Source organism: Pelobates fuscus, chromosome 5, assembly GCF_036172605.1.
Source record: "Pelobates fuscus isolate aPelFus1 chromosome 5, aPelFus1.pri, whole genome shotgun sequence".
Classification (NCBI taxonomy): domain Eukaryota; kingdom Metazoa; phylum Chordata; class Amphibia; order Anura; family Pelobatidae; genus Pelobates; species Pelobates fuscus.
In genome coordinates this window covers 337,110,818-337,129,597 of record NC_086321.1, presented here as the reverse complement: position 1 = coordinate 337,129,597, position 18,780 = coordinate 337,110,818, and the positions used below count along the sequence as shown (strand labels likewise).

At 41.3% G+C, this 18,780-nt stretch overlaps 1 protein-coding gene across 1 annotated transcript in view; it reads left to right on the top strand.

Moving 5' to 3' along the window:
* The first annotated feature begins 386 nt into the window (after nt 1–386).
* ERGIC3 (ERGIC and golgi 3) overlaps nt 387–18,780 on the top strand; it is a 36,169-nt gene continuing 17,775 nt past the window's right edge. Inside the window, exons 1-9 of the mRNA XM_063453265.1 lie at nt 387–526; nt 9,240–9,310; nt 10,580–10,667; nt 11,213–11,332; nt 12,957–13,053; nt 13,760–13,925; nt 15,197–15,254; nt 17,905–17,936; nt 18,513–18,609. Coding sequence (XP_063309335.1) covers nt 439–526; nt 9,240–9,310; nt 10,580–10,667; nt 11,213–11,332; nt 12,957–13,053; nt 13,760–13,925; nt 15,197–15,254; nt 17,905–17,936; nt 18,513–18,609 — 817 coding nt within the window. The 5' untranslated portion in view covers nt 387–438. The remainder of the gene's footprint in view (nt 527–9,239; nt 9,311–10,579; nt 10,668–11,212; nt 11,333–12,956; nt 13,054–13,759; nt 13,926–15,196; nt 15,255–17,904; nt 17,937–18,512; nt 18,610–18,780) is intronic.

The window sequence follows — 18,780 nt, the reverse complement described above, 5'->3', positions numbered from 1 at the left end:
ACAACGTGTACATTTGGCTCAGTCCTTAAGGGTTTAAACTTCAATAAATGGGTTTAGAAGTCAGTCTGTGTAAATAAGATACGTTGTACTTGTTCTAAATTACATTTTAGTGACATAAATTATTAGTAAGTCGCCTAAAATTTCTCAGAAAAGCCCTCCCTGGCCAAACCTCTATTCACACCTCCTAAAATGAAAGTGTCCCTCTGCTATGTGGAGAGAAATACTAATCCCATCACTCCTGGCCATACCCTGCATGGTAACCTGTCAATAACCTGCACTTGGTAAAGCAAGGGCTGACACTAAGGCTGTGACTGCGCATGCGCCACATAACCCGCTCCCATTGGTTCACCGGCCATCCAATAAGAAAAGGACGGATGGTGCGCTGGGACCCGGAAGTGCTGCTCTCTGCTTCTCTGCTTCCGGAGACGAAAGACAAAGATGGAGACTCTGCACCGGCTGCGGCAGTTTGACGCCTACCCCAAGACTTTGGAGGACTTCAGGGTGAAGACGTGCGGCGGGGCTGTTGGTAAGACGGGGCGCTGCGGGCTGGAGAGCTGGGGGAGCTCGGGGATCATGGAGGAGGACTGACACACAGCGCTGGTCCATTCACTGCATTCAGACAGAATCACTATCCATACTGAGAGACACTCAGACAGAGAGAGAGACTGTGACAGATCAGACAGTCTGTAAGGAATCACTATCCATACTGAGAGACAGACAGAGAGAGAGACTGTGACAGATCAGACAGTCTGTAAGGAATCGCTATACATACTGAGAGACACCCAGACAGAGAGAGAGACTGTGACAGATCAGACAGTCTGTAAGGAATCGCTATACATACTGAGAGACACCCAGACAGAGAGAGAGACTGTGACAGATCAGACAGTCTGTAAGGAATCGCTATACATACTGAGAGACACCCAGACAGAGAGAGAGACTGTGACAGATCAGACAGTCTGTAAGGAATCACTATCCATACTGAGAGACAGACAGACAGAGAGAGAGACTGTGACAGATCAGACAGTCTGTAAGGAATCGCTATACATACTGAGAGACACCCAGACAGAGAGAGAGACTGTGACAGATCAGACAGTCTGTAAGGAATCGCTATACATACTGAGAGACACCCAGACAGAGAGAGAGACTGTGACAGATCAGACAGTCTGTAAGGAATCGCTATACATACTGAGAGACACCCAGACAGAGAGAGAGACTGTGACAGATCAGACAGTCTGTAAGGAATCGCTATACATACTGAGAGACACCCAGACAGAGAGAGAGACTGTGACAGATCAGACAGTCTGTAAGGAATCGCTATACATACTGAGAGACACCCAGACAGAGAGAGAGACTGTGACAGATCAGACAGTCTGTAAGGAATCGCTATACATACTGAGAGACACCCAGACAGAGAGAGAGACTGTGACAGATCAGACAGTCTGTAAGGAATCGCTATCCATACTGAGAGACACCCAGACAGAGAGAGAGAGACTGTGACAGATCAGACAGTCTGTAAGGAATCGCTATCCATACTGAGAGACACCCAGACAGAGAGAGAGAGACTGTGACAGATCAGACAGTCTGTAAGGAATCGCTATCCATACTGAGAGACACCCAGACAGAGAGAGAGACTGTGACAGATCAGACAGTCTGTAAGGAATCGCTATCCATACTGAGAGACACCCAGACAGAGAGAGAGAGACTGTGACAGATCAGACAGTCTGTAAGGAATCGCTATCCATACTGAGAGACACCCAGACAGAGAGAGAGACTGTGACAGATCAGACAGTCTGTAAGGAATCGCTATCCATACTGAGAGACATCCAGACAGAGAGAGAGACTGTGACAGATCAGACAGTCTGTAAGGAATCACTATCCATACTGAGAGACACCCAGACTGACAGAGAGACAGACAGTCTGTAGGGAATCACTATACATACTGAGAGACAGACAGCGAGAGAGACTGTGACAGATCAGACAGTCTGTAGGGAATCACTATACATACTGAGAGACACCCAGACAGAGAGAGAGAGACTGTGACAGATCAGACAGTCTGTAGGGAATCACTATACATACTGAGAGACACCCAGACAGAGAGAGAGACTGTGACAGATCAGACAGTCTGTAAGGAATCGCTATACATACTGAGAGACACCCAGACAGAGAGAGAGAGAGAGAGAGAGAGAGACTGTGACAGATCAGACAGTCTGTAAGGAATCGCTATACATACTGAGAGACACCCAGACAGAGAGAGAGACTGTGACAGATCAGACAGTCTGTAAGGAATCGCTATACATACTGAGAGACACCCAGACAGAGAGAGAGAGACTGTGACAGATCAGACAGTCTGTAAGGAATCGCTATCCATACTGAGACACCCAGACAGAGAGAGAGACTGTGACAGATCAGACAGTCTGTAAGGAATCACTATCCATACTGAGAGACACCCAGACTGACAGAGAGACAGACAGTCTGTAGGGAATCACTATACATACTGAGAGACAGACAGACAGCGAGAGAGACTGTGACAGATCAGACAGTCTGTAGGGAATCACTATACATACTGAGAGACACCCAGACAGAGAGACTGTGACAGATCAGACAGTCTGTAAGGAATCGCTATACATACTGAGAGACACCCAGACAGAGAGAGAGACTGTGACAGATCAGACAGTCTGTAAGGAATCGCTATCCATACTGAGAGACACCCAGACAGAGAGAGAGACTGTGACAGATCAGACAGTCTGTAAGGAATCGCTATCCATACTGAGAGACACCCAGACAGAGAGAGAGACTGTGACAGATCAGACAGTCTGTAAGGAATCGCTATCCATACTGAGAGACACCCAGACAGAGAGAGAGACTGTGACAGATCAGACAGTCTGTAAGGAATCGCTATCCATACTGAGAGACACCCAGACAGAGAGAGAGACTGTGACAGATCAGACAGTCTGTAAGGAATCGCTATCCATACTGAGAGACACCCAGACAGAGAGAGAGACTGTGACAGATCAGACAGTCTGTAAGGAATCACTATCCATACTGAGAGACACCCAGACTGACAGAGAGACAGTCTGTAGGGAATCACTATACATACTGAGAGACACCCAGACAGAGAGAGAGAGACTGTGACAGATCAGACAGTCTGTAGGGAATCACTATACATACTGAGAGACACCCAGACAGAGAGAGAGACTGTGACAGATCAGACAGTCTGTAAGGAATCGCTATACATACTGAGAGACACCCAGACAGAGAGAGAGAGAGAGACTGTGACAGATCAGACAGTCTGTAAGGAATCGCTATACATACTGAGAGACACCCAGACAGAGAGAGAGACTGTGACAGATCAGACAGTCTGTAAGGAATCGCTATACATACTGAGAGACACCCAGACAGAGAGAGAGACTGTGACAGATCAGACAGTCTGTAAGGAATCGCTATCCATACTGAGAGACACCCAGACAGAGAGAGAGACTGTGACAGATCAGACAGTCTGTAAGGAATCACTATCCATACTGAGAGACACCCAGACTGACAGAGAGACAGACAGTCTGTAGGGAATCACTATACATACTGAGAGACAGACAGACAGCGAGAGAGACTGTGACAGATCAGACAGTCTGTAGGGAATCACTATACATACTGAGAGACACCCAGACAGAGAGAGAGAGACTGTGACAGATCAGACAGTCTGTAGGGAATCACTATACATACTGAGAGACACCCAGACAGAGAGACTGTGACAGATCAGACAGTCTGTAAGGAATCGCTATACATACTGAGAGACACCCAGACAGAGAGAGAGACTGTGACAGATCAGACAGTCTGTAAGGAATCGCTATACATACTGAGAGACACCCAGACAGAGAGAGAGACTGTGACAGATCAGACAGTCTGTAAGGAATCGCTATACATACTGAGAGACACCCAGACAGAGAGAGAGACTGTGACAGATCAGACAGTCTGTAAGGAATCGCTATACATACTGAGAGACACCCAGACAGAGAGAGAGACTGTGACAGATCAGACAGTCTGTAAGGAATCGCTATCCATACTGAGAGACACCCAGACAGAGAGAGAGAGACTGTGACAGATCAGACAGTCTGTAAGGAATCACTATCCATACTGAGAGACACCCAGACTGACAGAGAGACAGACAGTCTGTAGGGAATCACTATACATACTGAGAGACAGACAGACAGCGAGAGAGACTGTGACAGATCAGACAGTCTGTAGGGAATCACTATACATACTGAGAGACACCCAGACAGAGAGAGAGAGACTGTGACAGATCAGACAGTCTGTAGGGAATCACTATACATACTGAGAGACACCCAGACAGAGAGACTGTGACAGATCAGACAGTCTGTAAGGAATCGCTATACATACTGAGAGACACCCAGACAGAGAGAGAGACTGTGACAGATCAGACAGTCTGTAAGGAATCGCTATACATACTGAGAGACACCCAGACAGAGAGAGAGACTGTGACAGATCAGACAGTCTGTAAGGAATCGCTATCCATACTGAGAGACACCCAGACAGAGAGAGAGACTGTGACAGATCAGACAGTCTGTAAGGAATCGCTATCCATACTGAGAGACACCCAGACAGAGAGAGAGACTGTGACAGATCAGACAGTCTGTAAGGAATCGCTATCCATACTGAGAGACACCCAGACAGAGAGAGAGACTGTGACAGATCAGACAGTCTGTAAGGAATCGCTATCCATACTGAGAGACACCCAGACAGAGAGAGAGACTGTGACAGATCAGACAGTCTGTAAGGAATCGCTATACATACTGAGAGACACCCAGACAGAGAGAGAGACTGTGACAGATCAGACAGTCTGTAAGGAATCACTATCCATACTGAGAGACACCCAGACAGAGAGAGAGAGACTGTGACAGATCAGACAGTCTGTAGGGAATCACTATACATACTGAGAGACAGACAGACAGCGAGAGAGACTGTGACAGATCAGACAGTCTGTAGGGAATCACTATACATACTGAGAGACACCCAGACAGAGAGAGAGAGACTGTGACAGATCAGACAGTCTGTAGGGAATCACTATACATACTGAGAGACACCCAGACAGAGAGACTGTGACAGATCAGACAGTCTGTAGGGGATCACTATACATACTGGGAGATACTCAGACTGGGAGGGAGAGCATGTGACAGCTTAGACACATTACTCTGTGCCACCTAGACCTAGAAGGAAGCACTCCTCACCCTGTGACCTACCTCCTGGGGAGAAGCACACTGAATCCTGTGACATACAGAAGAGCACATGTCAATCTGTACACCTCAGGATATAAGCACACAACATTTTTTTGCTTCCTCCACCTTGTGCCCATCACACCCGGGGAGAAGCACACATCACCCAATCACATACCTCCTGGAGAGGAGCACATATCGCCCTGTGACCTATCTCTAGGGAGGAGCACATATCACTCTATGCCCCCTTTCCCCCGTATGGTAGAAGCACTCATAACCCTGTGTCCACCTGTAGAAGCACACATTACTCTGTGCCACACCCACCCCAAGCACACTCCAACCTTTGCCACACACCCTCCACAAGGTAGAAGCCCACTTTAACTTGTGCCTGCCCCCCACCACATAGAAGGAAGCACACTTCAACCTGGATGCTGGATCAACAGCAAAAACATATGTGAGGAAGGCTGAACTTGATGGACGTAAGTCTCTTTTTAGCTATGTAACTATGTAACCTGTGCAGCACACACCAGGTAGAATCACACATTACCCTGTGCCCGTCCCTCACCAGGTAGAAGCACACATTACCCTGTGCCTGTCTCTCATCAGGTAGAATCCCACATCACCCTGTGCCCCGCGCTCCCCGGGCAGAAGCACTCATCACCCTGTGCCCCGCGCTCCCCGGGCAGAAGCACTCATCACCCTGTGCCCCGCGCTCCCCGGGCAGAAGCACTCATCACCCTGTGCCCCGCGCTCCCCGGGCAGAAGCACTCATCACCCTGTGCCCCGCGCTCCCCGGGCAGAAGCACTCATCACCCTGTGCCCCGCGCTCCCCGGGCAGAAGCACTCATCACCCTGTGCCCCGCGCTCCCCGGGCAGAAGCACTCATCACCCTGTGCCCCGCGCTCCCCGGGCAGAAGCACACATCACCCTATTTCCACCTCCCAGGGTGAAGCACATATCCGCACACACCTTTTGACTGGCACTGTATAAGAACTTAATGACACAGTTGGACATCCTTTGCATGTTTCTTATATCAGTGCAGTGACCATCCATAAGTGCTCTGTTTTGGTCTGCGACACAATCTTTTCCGCTGTCTGAAAGAACTGTATGCTACACTAGCAATCTGGATGTAGTGCCTAAACATAATGATGGCGAGCAGAAGTGAACTGTTTGCTGTTTATATTTTTACGTTTTTTTAAGCATTTCGTTTCATGATTTACATTTGTGTTAAATTCATGGTTGATGTTGTGCAGTTGGTTGTTTAGGTTTCCAATATTGCTGGTTATATAAGCTTTAATATATCCTGCATTATTCTGTCTCCACCAAAATCTGCTTAAAGAGAGCTACATATATTTGTAGAAACCTGACTTGCACAAAGGTTTACTTATTTGTTTATCAAGAAATCCTGTACGTCTTACACCTTGTAGGCATTGAACCCAACCACTAATGTGGCATGATCACCAGTGAAACCTGTTCGGTCAGTGAGGATTAATATAATGTCTTCTAAGTGTATACTTACATGCTCAAGACAAAGGCAAACAACGACCTTTTTTGTTTGTGTAGTTTCCCACATCCTGTATATAGCACTAAGTGAAGCATGAAGAATTGCGTTCATACCCAGACCACCAAGTTCCTGGTTAAGTAACCCTTGCTTTGCCACTGGAGTATGTAACACAGTGGTTTGCATTGGTTTAATGCACACATGAGCCAGGCAAAAAGTTTTAGCTAAATTAAAGTCACAGCAACACTTCACAAATGTAGAAATCTTTACAGGGAGTGCAGAATTATTAGGCACGTTGTATTTTTGAGGATTAATTTTATTATTGAACAACAACCATGTTCTCAATGAACCCAAAAAACTCATTAATATCAAAGCTGAATATTTTTGGAAGTAGTTTTTAGTTTGTTTTTAGTTATAGCTATTTTAGGGGGTTATCTGTGTGTGCAGGTGACTATTAGTGTGCATAATTATTAGGCAACTTAACAAAAAACGAATATATACCCATTTCAAGTATTTATTTTTTACCAGTGAAACCAATATAACATCTCAACATTCACAAACATAACAAAAACAAATCAGTGACCAATATAGCCACCTTTCTTTGCAAGGACACTCAAAAGCCTGCCATCCATGGATTCTGTCAGTGTTTTGATCTGTTCACCATCAACATTGCGTGCAGCAGCAACCACAGCCTCCCAGACACTGTTCAGAGAGGTGTACTGTTTTCCCTCCTTGTAAATATCACATTTGATGATGGACCACAGGTTCTCAATGGGGTTCAGATCAGGTGAACAAGGAGGCCATGTCATTAGATTTTCTTCTTTTATAACCTTTCTTGCCAGCCACGCTGTGGAGTACTTGGACGTGTGTGATGGAGCATTGTCCTGCATGAAAATCATGTTTTTCTTGAAGTATGCAGACTTCTTCCTGTACCACTGCTTGAAGAAGGTGTCTTCCAGAAACTGGCAGTAGGACTGGGAGTTGAGCTTGACTCCATCCTGAACCGAAAACCAGTACTCCACCTCCACCTTGCTGGCGTCTGAGTCGGACTGGAGCTCTCTGCCCTTTACCAATCCAGCCACGGGCCCATCCATCTGGCCCATCAAGACTCACTCTTAGTCTTGATGGGCCAGATGGATGGACCTTAGAAAAATCAGTCTTGAGATATTTCTTGGCCCAGTCTTGACGTTTCAGCTTGTGTGTCTTGTTCAGTGGTGGTCGTCTTTCAGCCTTTCTTACCTTGGCCATGTCTCTGAGTATTGCACACCTTGTGCTTTTGGGCACTCCAGTGATGTTGCAGCTCTGAAATATGGCCAAACTGGTGGCAAGTGGCATCTTGGCAGCTGCACGCTTGACTTTTCTCAGTTCATGGGCAGTTATTTTGCGCCTTGGTTACTCCACACGCTTCTTGCGACCCTGTTGACTATTTTGAATGAAACGCTTGATTGTTCGATGATCACGCTTCAGAAGCTTTGCAATTTTAAGAGTGCTGCATCCCTCTGCAAGATATCTCACTATTTTTGACTTTTCTGAGCCTGTCAAGTCCTTTTTTTGACCCATTTTGCCAAAGGAAAGGAAGTTGCCTAATAATTATGCACACCTATAGGGTGTTGATGTCATTAGACCACACCCCTTCTCATTACAGAGATGCACATCACCTAATATGCTTAATTGGTAGTAGGCTTTCGAGCCTATACAGCTTGGAGTAAGACAACATGCATAAAGAGGATGATGTGGTCAAAATACTTATTTGCCTAATAATTCTGCACTCCCTGTATTGTAAAGTGGTTGTAATTTATACGTCCTAAGTAGGAGTGTCCACTCCAATCACTCTGTCAGCCATATAGTTTGTCCATTAAATGCATCATTCACATTACTCAAATTTTGATGACATGAATTTATTGTATTTTGCTGCAATATTAGTCTTTGTGTTAAACTGCTTCCTATAAACTTAGGATTCCTACTTGAAGGCAATGGCACTTTCTGTTTGCCTCTGATCATTGCTATGGGACTAATTACCTTTTTAATAATGGTTTCTAAATCCTGGTGAGTCTTTGGCTGGTAAATCCCTGCTTTAGGTTAATTAATTAAATAAAATGGGAATTCACAGTGAATTTCAAATATTGCTGAACATAAAAAAACGCTAAAAAATATAGCAATTTGGCTTTTTTTTTTTTTTTACTAAAGTGTGAAATTCACAATGAATTTAGGACAGTTAAAGCTTTGGCAGATAACCCTTTCAGTACAATACTGAAATGCAAATGTGTGCTACCATTACAGGTATACTCAATAAATGTGATTTAGTGTAGCACATATCCTAAAAGCCAGGCATGTTGCAGTTTCTGCTCAATATGAAATGTGTGTAATGTGCCAATTTAATTCTGTAAATGCATTTTGTCTGTGTGTATTTTTTTTATTTATAGTGTGTGAATGTTGTGATTGATACCATATAAGTTGACAGCGCTGTACGGGTTGTGTACAAATGTTAATCTTTCGTTTTTTCTTAATTCCAGTTACGGTCATCAGTGGTCTAATCATGCTTATACTCTTCTTCTCTGAGCTACAGTACTACCTCACTAAAGAAGTAAGTCACTGTAAATAATGATCTTAACTCCTAAACATGTGGCTGATAATGTCTTCCTTGGAGTAAATAATGGCATTTAATGGGAAACTGAGGAGTAATAACGTCCCCCTATTTTCCAATTCAGTACGTAGATAATACATAAAAAAAGTACAAATAAAATTAAACGTGTTTTTTATTAGGAATTAACGGAATAGTAGTTCATACTAAAAGAGCTGTTCCACTTATCACAAAGGAAGGCTGGCATGGCTCTGTAACAGCTGCTACCAGTTTAACTCTGCCAATGATTGCTTACAGGCTGTACAGTCTGTGGCTTGGCTCTCTGTTCCGGTGGAAGAGACAGCTTATCTCATGTTAAACAGCAACTGGAACGGAGTGTTCTGTCTGGCTAACTGACAGCTCTGAGGGTCTGTCTTAGCTTTCTTGCCACTCAGAGTGAGTGTTTAGTACTCTCTGCACCATCGCAATTGCATTATGCTAAATGACGTGTGACATGTCATGATTCCCTTTTATTCCAGAAGTTTGGTCCTTAAGGGGTTAAATCAATATTTTGTCTGGTCTCGCGTTCAGAAACCACATTTTAATGGAGCGCTTCTAACCACAATCTTCAATGGGTAGATCTGTAGAGAATCACTGTTTCTAATTGAGAGTATTAGAATCCACCAATACAAATTACTGATTCTCTATGGTTTCGTGAACCATTTATAAAGAATTGTGTAACCCTTTCTGACCTAGTATTTATATCCTGGCTGTTTTGATACATTGTTTTCTGGTAGAAGTTGGCATGTACTTATGTGTTTGATCAGCGTTTAGCATGAATTTATCCTAACATTTAACTAGGGATGAGCTCTTTGTAATTTTATTTATTTTTTCCTCCTGCTTTCGCACTATGTGGGAGTTGCTATTAATTAATGTATTGCCTTACATTAACCCCTAAGATATTTAATGATGAGGCAACCTTGCTTAAAAGTGGGAGCACAGCAATTGGCTATAGGACTTCCTAACTTTCTTTTTCTGCTTTTTTTTTTTTTTTTTTTTTTCTTGGATTCTGCAATAGTGCCAGTGATGATAGGGAGCTTGGTCTGCCCATCATTTCCCAAAGCGGATGTTTTTGATCATTTTAGATTTAGAGAAATCTCTCTCATGGTGTGTGTAAAGCTTGTATTTGTGGCACAGCATCGTACAGCAGAGAACTATTCCTGGCTTTGCTAATATTTCAGAAAGATTATTTTTGCTCCTGGAAATTATTATACTTTTTCTTTTGTTTTGCAGATCTACCCAGAATTATTTGTTGATAAATCGAGAGGAGACAAGTTAAAAATAAACATTGATATTCTATTTCCACACATGCCATGCGCTTGTAAGTACTTGCATAGCTGTAGTTCAATGATTTTAAATGCTAACTATATATACATCAAAAGAGGAACCACTCAAATGAACAAGCATGTGCTAATAGGGTTCACACTATAGATCTGAATTCTAGATGTCTCTGATTTGTATGACACATAATCACAGTACTGGCAAGGCTAAGTATGTGCAGCTCAGAATAGACACTAGCGATGATGTCTCATCTGCTGGAAAAAAGGGGCCTCATAAAATGGTTAAAAAAAAAAATGCATCACCCGAATTGAAGAATGTGGGGGGAACCCATTTCTCCAGATATGATTTAATGTGTAAAGGAAATGACCGGTGACATGCACACAATCACACCAATCACAAACACCCCTGCATTCATTAACCCTTCTCACACATACACACACCCCTGCAGCTGACATAATTCCATTACTTTCATACAGTATGTGGTTTTAGTTTCCTGCATTTGTTACTACAAGATCAATGTGCCCATACGCATTTTGTTTTGTTAAGATGCTTCTGTTAATATCCCTGTGCGCTCTGCATTGACAGATCTGAGCATCGATGCAATGGATGTGGCTGGAGAGCAGCAACTTGATGTGGAGCACAATCTGTTCAAGCAGCGTTTGGATAAAGATGGGAAACATGTGACTTCAGAAGCCGAGAAGCATGGTATGGATTGAGTTTATCAGGGCTGACCAATATCTTTGTGTCATATTCACATAAGAACTAAAAATTTTAAATTGAAGTAGTTGGTCGACCGTCATGTATATAGGCCTGGGTGAAAAGCATGCAGCAAAACCACATTTAATCTGTATTGAAAGCAAGCTGTGACAAATAAGAAAGGAATTTGGAACGCATTTTGCTTTTATTGCAGAATAAATCTGGTGAGTCTATTAGAGATTAGCAAACCTGTAAAATGACTTGGAAAAAGTAGGTCACCTGCTTGCTTATCAGCACTGTCAAATCACTTTCTGAAATAGTTTGCTTGTATGCATGTGCTTCTGTTTTCAAAATTATGTAGAATTAGTTTTAATTAAAGGGGGGATACTCCAGGTATTACAGCTTCTACAGTGAGCCCTCCTGAAACCAGTAATGAATTCATCCAGATAAGTCTTTCCAACAAATGTGAATCCTATGTTTTTGTTTGTTTGTTTAATTTTTTTTAATGCATCTAAATAAATGCAGTAAATGTAAAAAAATATTAAAAAAAAAACATTTTAATTTCATACATGTTTGTGTTCCTGACCCTATAGTGGTCGTAACGCAATCTTCAGAGCAAGATGTAGTCTTTAGACAAGTGCCTGAAGATTCACATGTATATGAAGGTAAAATGATAGTTGGGCAATATCTCTTAAATATACCAATATGCATAAAACATTTCTATTCCTTACAAAAGAGTTTAATAGGATCTGACTCTTTTGGGATGACTAGATGTGGGCTTAGCTTTATTTTCATAGCAACGTTTTTTTTGACTCTCCATTTTATGTTGGCTATTTATTTTTCACATGTATTTACCTGTTCAAATTAATTTAAAAGGTTTGCAAATCAAAGTGACAACTTGCATACCTGTGTTCAATAGCTAGCAGTGATGAGGTCATCAGACTAATAACACCCTTATTGCCAACGCGAAAAAGAGTAAGGAAAAACAAACACAAATGGAAATTTTTTAAAAGTTCCATGGGATTATATATGCGAAAGCAAATCAAAATGGCAGGATTTTATTTGTTACTTTAAACAGCAGACTTTGTTGGGCAAACTTTATTTCCATTTATTTTAAGGAGCTGTCTAGTCACCATAAACACTGCATTCATATGCACCTTGATTCAACTATTTTAAAAAATGTAATCAAAACTGGGGATCCGCTAGTCGCATGCTTGTTTACCGCTAATGTGGAAGATCCACTTCCGAATATTCAGTATCCTTTTATTTCTATTTTTTTTTTTAAATTTATTTATTTATTTTTTGCTATTTGTTGCTTACTTGCATCAGCTTGGGTGACCTTTAACATATGGATGAAAGTGATATCGCTAATATGGTAACGGAACCTCTACATTAGCAGGAGGCTGGGCATTGGGTTATTTGGAGACTACTGGTTCTGGTTAAACTGCAGTTTGATGAACTGGGGGGGCAGCACTCTCAGCCTAATTGCACCATAACCACCTAATCAGATAATAGTTGTTGTGGTGCCTACACTGACCATTTAAACGTGTTTAGTTGGCACAACTTACTCTTTAAAATGTAGAAGCTTGATTTATAAGATGATTGGTGACCTGCAGTTGTCTCTGTCTTACAGATCTAGGTAAAACAGAAGAACACATAGTGTTTGATATGAAAACATTAGATCCCAACCGTTGTGAAAGCTGTTATGGAGCAGAGACGGATGATATTAGGTAAAAAAAGCATGTCCTAGGTTTTAACATTAATACCACTTTTGTTATATTTATATAAATATATTGACATTTATAGGGACCCTGTAGGCACCAAAACAGCTTTAGCTCAATGGAGCAGTTTTAGTGTATAGAGCATGCAACTGCAGGTCTCATTGCTCAATTCTCTGCCATTAAGGAGTTAAATTACTTTGTTTATGCAGCCCTAGTCCCAACTCCCTGCATGAGACTTTCACAGACTTCCTACACATTTCCTGTAAAACGTTTAAACTTCCTTTAATTTCACATTCTGAAATTCTTATCTCCTGCTCTGTTAATGGCCTAATAGACCATGCAGGAGCCTTCTGTGTGTGAGTAAAGCTCAACTTACAGAGCAGGTGATGCACATGTCTAAAGCAAGTGAACATCTGATTGAAAATGAAACCCTTTTTTAATGCAGGCTGTGTGAGTCATGGCCAGGGCAGGTGTGGTGAAGTCTGCATGAACAGAAACAAAAGTGATTTAACTTCTAAATGGCTGAGGGCAGTGAGTCTGCAGGGGCATGATCTAAAAGTTGAAACTTTATTAACACATACAACTTAGAGTTCTTGTAACCATCTTACAACTTATTTCTATAAAATAAAACTAGATGTTTGCATGCAAATGCTCTATTTTATTCTATTTGGTAATGTTTGTTAATTTCTTGTTTTGTCCCTTGACCCTCTCGAAGGTGTTGCAATACATGTGATGACGTACGGGAAGCATACCGCAGGAAAGGATGGGCTTTTAAGACCCCAGATTCTATAGAGCAGTGTAAAAGGGAAGGATTTAGTCAGAAGATGCAGGAACAAAAGAACGAAGGTTGCAGGCTCTACGGATTTCTAGAAGTTAATAAGGTAAATAATGTGAGCTTTTCACTGTAATCTCTTCTTCAAACGTTGTGTACCCATATTAGATTTTCCATAGAGACCTTCAGGACTGAGAATTTATGGATTGGATCTTGTTATGCTTTCATTCAAATAGCTTGAACAGAAGACCTTTTATAAGTGAGTTAACATAGATCACATCCACATCCAGTATGTTTCCAAATCGTGTAGATTCCATCTTAAAAACATAGCCTGCTCCTTTCTTACTCAAGATGCCACTAAGGAGCTTGTCCATGCTCTAGTAATTTCCCGCATGGATTATTGTAACCCTCTCCTAATTAGTCTTCCTAAAAGCTGTATTGCCTCGCTACAGTCTGTAATGAATGCTGCCGCCCGACTGATTTTCCTCTCACACCTCACCCCTCTATCAGTCCTTACATTGGCTTCCTGTATCCTATAGGAGTAGTGCTAACCCATGCCTATAAAGCACTGAACAATTCTAGCCCCTCTTATATCTCTTCACAGATCCATAGGTATGCCCACTTCTCGGTCTCTCCGCTCTGCCCGTGACCTTCTCCTGTCTGCTGCTCGCACCCGTACGGCCAACTCACGGGCAGCTTCTTTCCTATGGAATAGCCTGCCTACTGCCATCAGACTCTCCCCTTGTCTTCAATCATTTAAGAAGTGCCTTAAAACCCATCTCGTTAGGAAAGCCTCCCAGACTAAACTCTACCTCACATACCTGTCTCTTGCTCTCTTTTAAAGGGCAGCACTCTACTCTCTCCTCCAGCTCTGCTTCACTCCCACCTTGTTTGATTGCTATTTCCTGTCCTAATGTGTTTTATACCCCACCTCCTATAGACTGTAAGCTCATTTGAGCAGGGCCCTCTTCAACCTATCGTTCCTATAAGTTTTTTGTTGTTGTTATTTGTTCTATTTATAGCTAAATCCCCCCTCTTATAATATTGTAAAGCGCTACGGAATCAGTTAGCTTAATGATGATGCATAATTGCTCACGGACATTAGTATGTTAATGCATTTTCTGTTGTTCTTGTAATTATTACCATGTAAACAAATTAAGCTCACGGTGGTCTTATACTGATATTGGTAATGGGAAAAATCCATTCAAAGATCCATTTTAGCAGTAAACTCAAGTGCATTTATGACTGCATGACGGCATCAACTCTTGGTATTTCGGGAAGTAGTTTTTACATTGAGATTGTAAAGCATTGCTCTGACTCATACACATGGAACAACCTACTTTTGAAATGGCTAAATATTAACTGTTTATGCTTATATAGGTGGCTGGGAACTTCCATTTTGCCCCTGGAAAAAGCTTCCAGCAATCCCATGTACATGGTGAGTAAGACTGAGCGTGGTATGTGCTAAACATCTTGACACATTGGGTATGTTTTTAGCATGTAGCTATATTTGACGGGATACCCATGCTGCTCAGAAATTTGTACTGCGTAATGGCAACCATTTCTGGAATATACGTAATTATCGGCTTTGCTATTTGCCCCTTTCTTTCATCATTGTAAATGTCTTGGTTACTATTCTTGAGACCTGCTCAGCAATTGTCACGTGTTTGCGTAAACATTGCTGCTTCTCAGATGTCCTCTCTTTCCTGTAACATTGTTGTTGGGCTATTGTTGTTACTATATCGCAGTTATAGAAACATAGTTTACTGTATGGAATTCATGTCACATGCATTGCTATAGATAAGACAAAATAGTTTGTCGTACACTTTGTGTGTGTTTAAAAAAGCATTTTGTTTTTGATGCTAAACGTGGATGAGTAAGCTGGAATGATTTATTGGTTTCCATGGTAATTACTTTTGTATTATTATTATTATTTTTTAATTTTTTTACCGAATTTGCTCACATACATGGCCTGTTGTTGCTCCATTCATTTCAATTCTTTACATGGTGATAATTGGATGTGAGACAAATGTATGGTCCTCTGCTCCATGGAGCCACCAGACAGGAATGGCAAGTCGTCATGGGGTCTTTTAAAGCAAACCTGATTCAGTCCGTGGCAGGCTTTATTAAGGATCCAGCTTAATAAAGGCTTCTGTTGGAGTTGGAACGTTGCTGAACTATGATCCTTAATAATGCCTACTAAGGAGGGGAAAAATCATGAGTGCCCAGGCTTTTTGTTTGCTATTACTTTGCATCTTGAGACCCAGTGTGCAGGTAAAAAAGATTTCAGGTTGTTCCAAAACAGCTATCCCTTTCTGGTTTGTTTTTGAATCTGAGGATAATGGTAAAGACTAGATGGGCCAGGCTGAAGAATGAACATATAATGCCTAATCATAAACACAATAATGAGAGATCAGATGCCAATCACCGTCTTCTGATTAATACCTTGATTTAATGTGTTTGGATAAAACTAACATTTTGAAAAATGTTTTTTAATTGTTTTTTTTTTTTTTTTTTTTTTATTTAAATAAAAAAATCTCAAATGATATTTATTTTTATTTTTCCTTCCTGCCTGTCCTGTGCAGTACATGCTGTTGAGAGTAAGTTACATAATGCTACATTTTGGGTTGGCACATTCATTATGGTTTATCCTGAATGGTTGTAACAATGTCCTTTTTTCGCTTATAGAAACCTATGTGCAGTTTGATACATTATAGATTCGCTTGGCCCATCTAGTCTAGTTTTTTAACTTGATGCAAAGAACATGTTTCACATTAAAGGAACACTCCAGGCACCATAACTACAGCAGAATGTAGATATTCTAGGGCCAGGTGGTCCCTGGCGCCGGCTTAACTTTAGTGGTTAAACTGTTGGTGCTGGATTGACTTTGGGGTTAAACCATTCAACGTTTATCTCTGCCCCATCCACATGCACTTTTCTCCGATTCTTGATACTAGAAGCTTTGGACAGGGGCAACGCTAGTTGACTTAGAGCATCTGCTGACCTTCAAAGCCAGTCAGTAGCTCGACATTCACAACTGCTTAAGAAAAGACATAGGTTTCTCAAGCCGTTTGTGAATAGGGAGCTACTTTTTGTCGGCTAATGCTTTAAGCCCTTGTCTGCAACTGTCCTAGACTTGCTCTTTGAAGAATTGGAGAAAAGTAATTGTGGAGGGGGCAGAGCTAAACAAAGCTGGATTCAAGACTTTGGGGTTAATCAGTTTAACGGTTCAACCTGTAAAAATAAGCTGGCACCAGGGACAGGGGCACCATAACCACACAAAAAAAAAAATGTTACGGTGCACCGAGGTTCTCTTTTAAGCAATCTAGTAAGAAGAGTGTATCTATGTTCAGCTTTTAATGTTTTCCTCTAAAGAAATAAAGGTTAAATGCTCTATTGCACATTTATTTACATATTGTATGTGTGTATATATGTAAATATGTATTTATTTGTGGGGATTGTTTTGTATTTGTCAGCACAGTAATTTGAATCCTGTCCAGAACTGCGTGCTTGTTTTTAAATCACGGTTGTGTATATCAAACACTGTAAAATCTTGAAAGCACCAGAACTATATTATTGTGATGAAGTGGTTTTGGTGTATATATCATGCTCCAGTCTCACTGCTCAACTCCGAATTCCTGGCAATTTTCACAATGTCCTTGAGTGTGTGTGTGTGTGTGTGTGTGTGTATATGCGTTTTTATAATATTTTTTTAACCTGGGGTCTGCCAAATGCCTCCATTACCAGTTACAGTTTAAACCAAAATAGCACAACTGTCTGGAAGCATGGCTGAATTTTTCCAGTTCGATTATTTTGGCTTTAAATTTGAAATCCACTAAGAATTCCTGATAATACTCATTTTAGTGAATAACCCAGAAAGTCTTGGTGATCAATTGTAGTTACAAAGACTGTATTCATTGTCCTACTACTGCTTTTTTTTTTTTTTTTTTTTAAATATCATTCAACTGCATGAATGCAGTTTCTGCATATAGGCATGTACCAGTATGAACTGACCTGGTCGCATGTCCCTCTGCAATGCAATGTGCTATATTAACCATTTAACGTTTTATTTTTTTATCTACTTACAGTTCACGATTTGCAGAGCTTCGGCCTCGACAATGTGAGTATAACTAATTTTTATTCTTAAGTATAATCATTACATTTATATAGGTCAGGTCATGCTCCTTCAAGACCGCTTTCCACACAATGTATCTTTTTTCTGTCGTTCCAAAAAGATGAAAGATGCCAATATGTGGCTCGTGGGAAAACGTGTTTTCAGTGTATTTTTTACAGTTATTTTTTTTTATTTTTTTGTATGTGTGTGTCTGTGCGCGTGCTAATACTACTCAAAAAAGAAAATAAATATATATAATTAGACCGTGTCCTTGCACTCAGGCTTAATAAATTATGGCTGGGTGCCAGTCCTCAAAACTATAATAGTAGTATAATGTTGAATTAGTGAAAAGGGGCTGCACTCATGGTCTTGTAGTAAGACTTGAAATTCTTTTATTAAGGGTCCAGAGATTAACTTTTCAGCCCCTAACCGGGACTTTCATCAGGATCCTGATCCTGCATTTTCTTGAATTGTGTCTCTAATGCCTAACATTTGCCGTAAATGTAAGTGGGCAAGGAATATTTACACATTGAAAATTATATGTAAAGTAATGTCTAAGAAAAATACATACTTTCCTTCTAGATCAATATGACACATCACATTAGACATCTGTCATTTGGAAGGGATTATCCTGGTATCGTTAATCCTCTTGATGGGACTAGTATCAATGCAGTACAAGGTAAGCTATAGAAATTCAACAATGAATGTATTGTCATGACTTCATTGCCACTCTAAAACATATGAGGTGACAGCCAGTGTTTTGTCTTCCACAGGGTCTTGCCTGAGATTTTTAAAAATCTAATCAATCCAATCCTTTCACATAGGAAAGCATTGGGAGGCTATTGTGCCT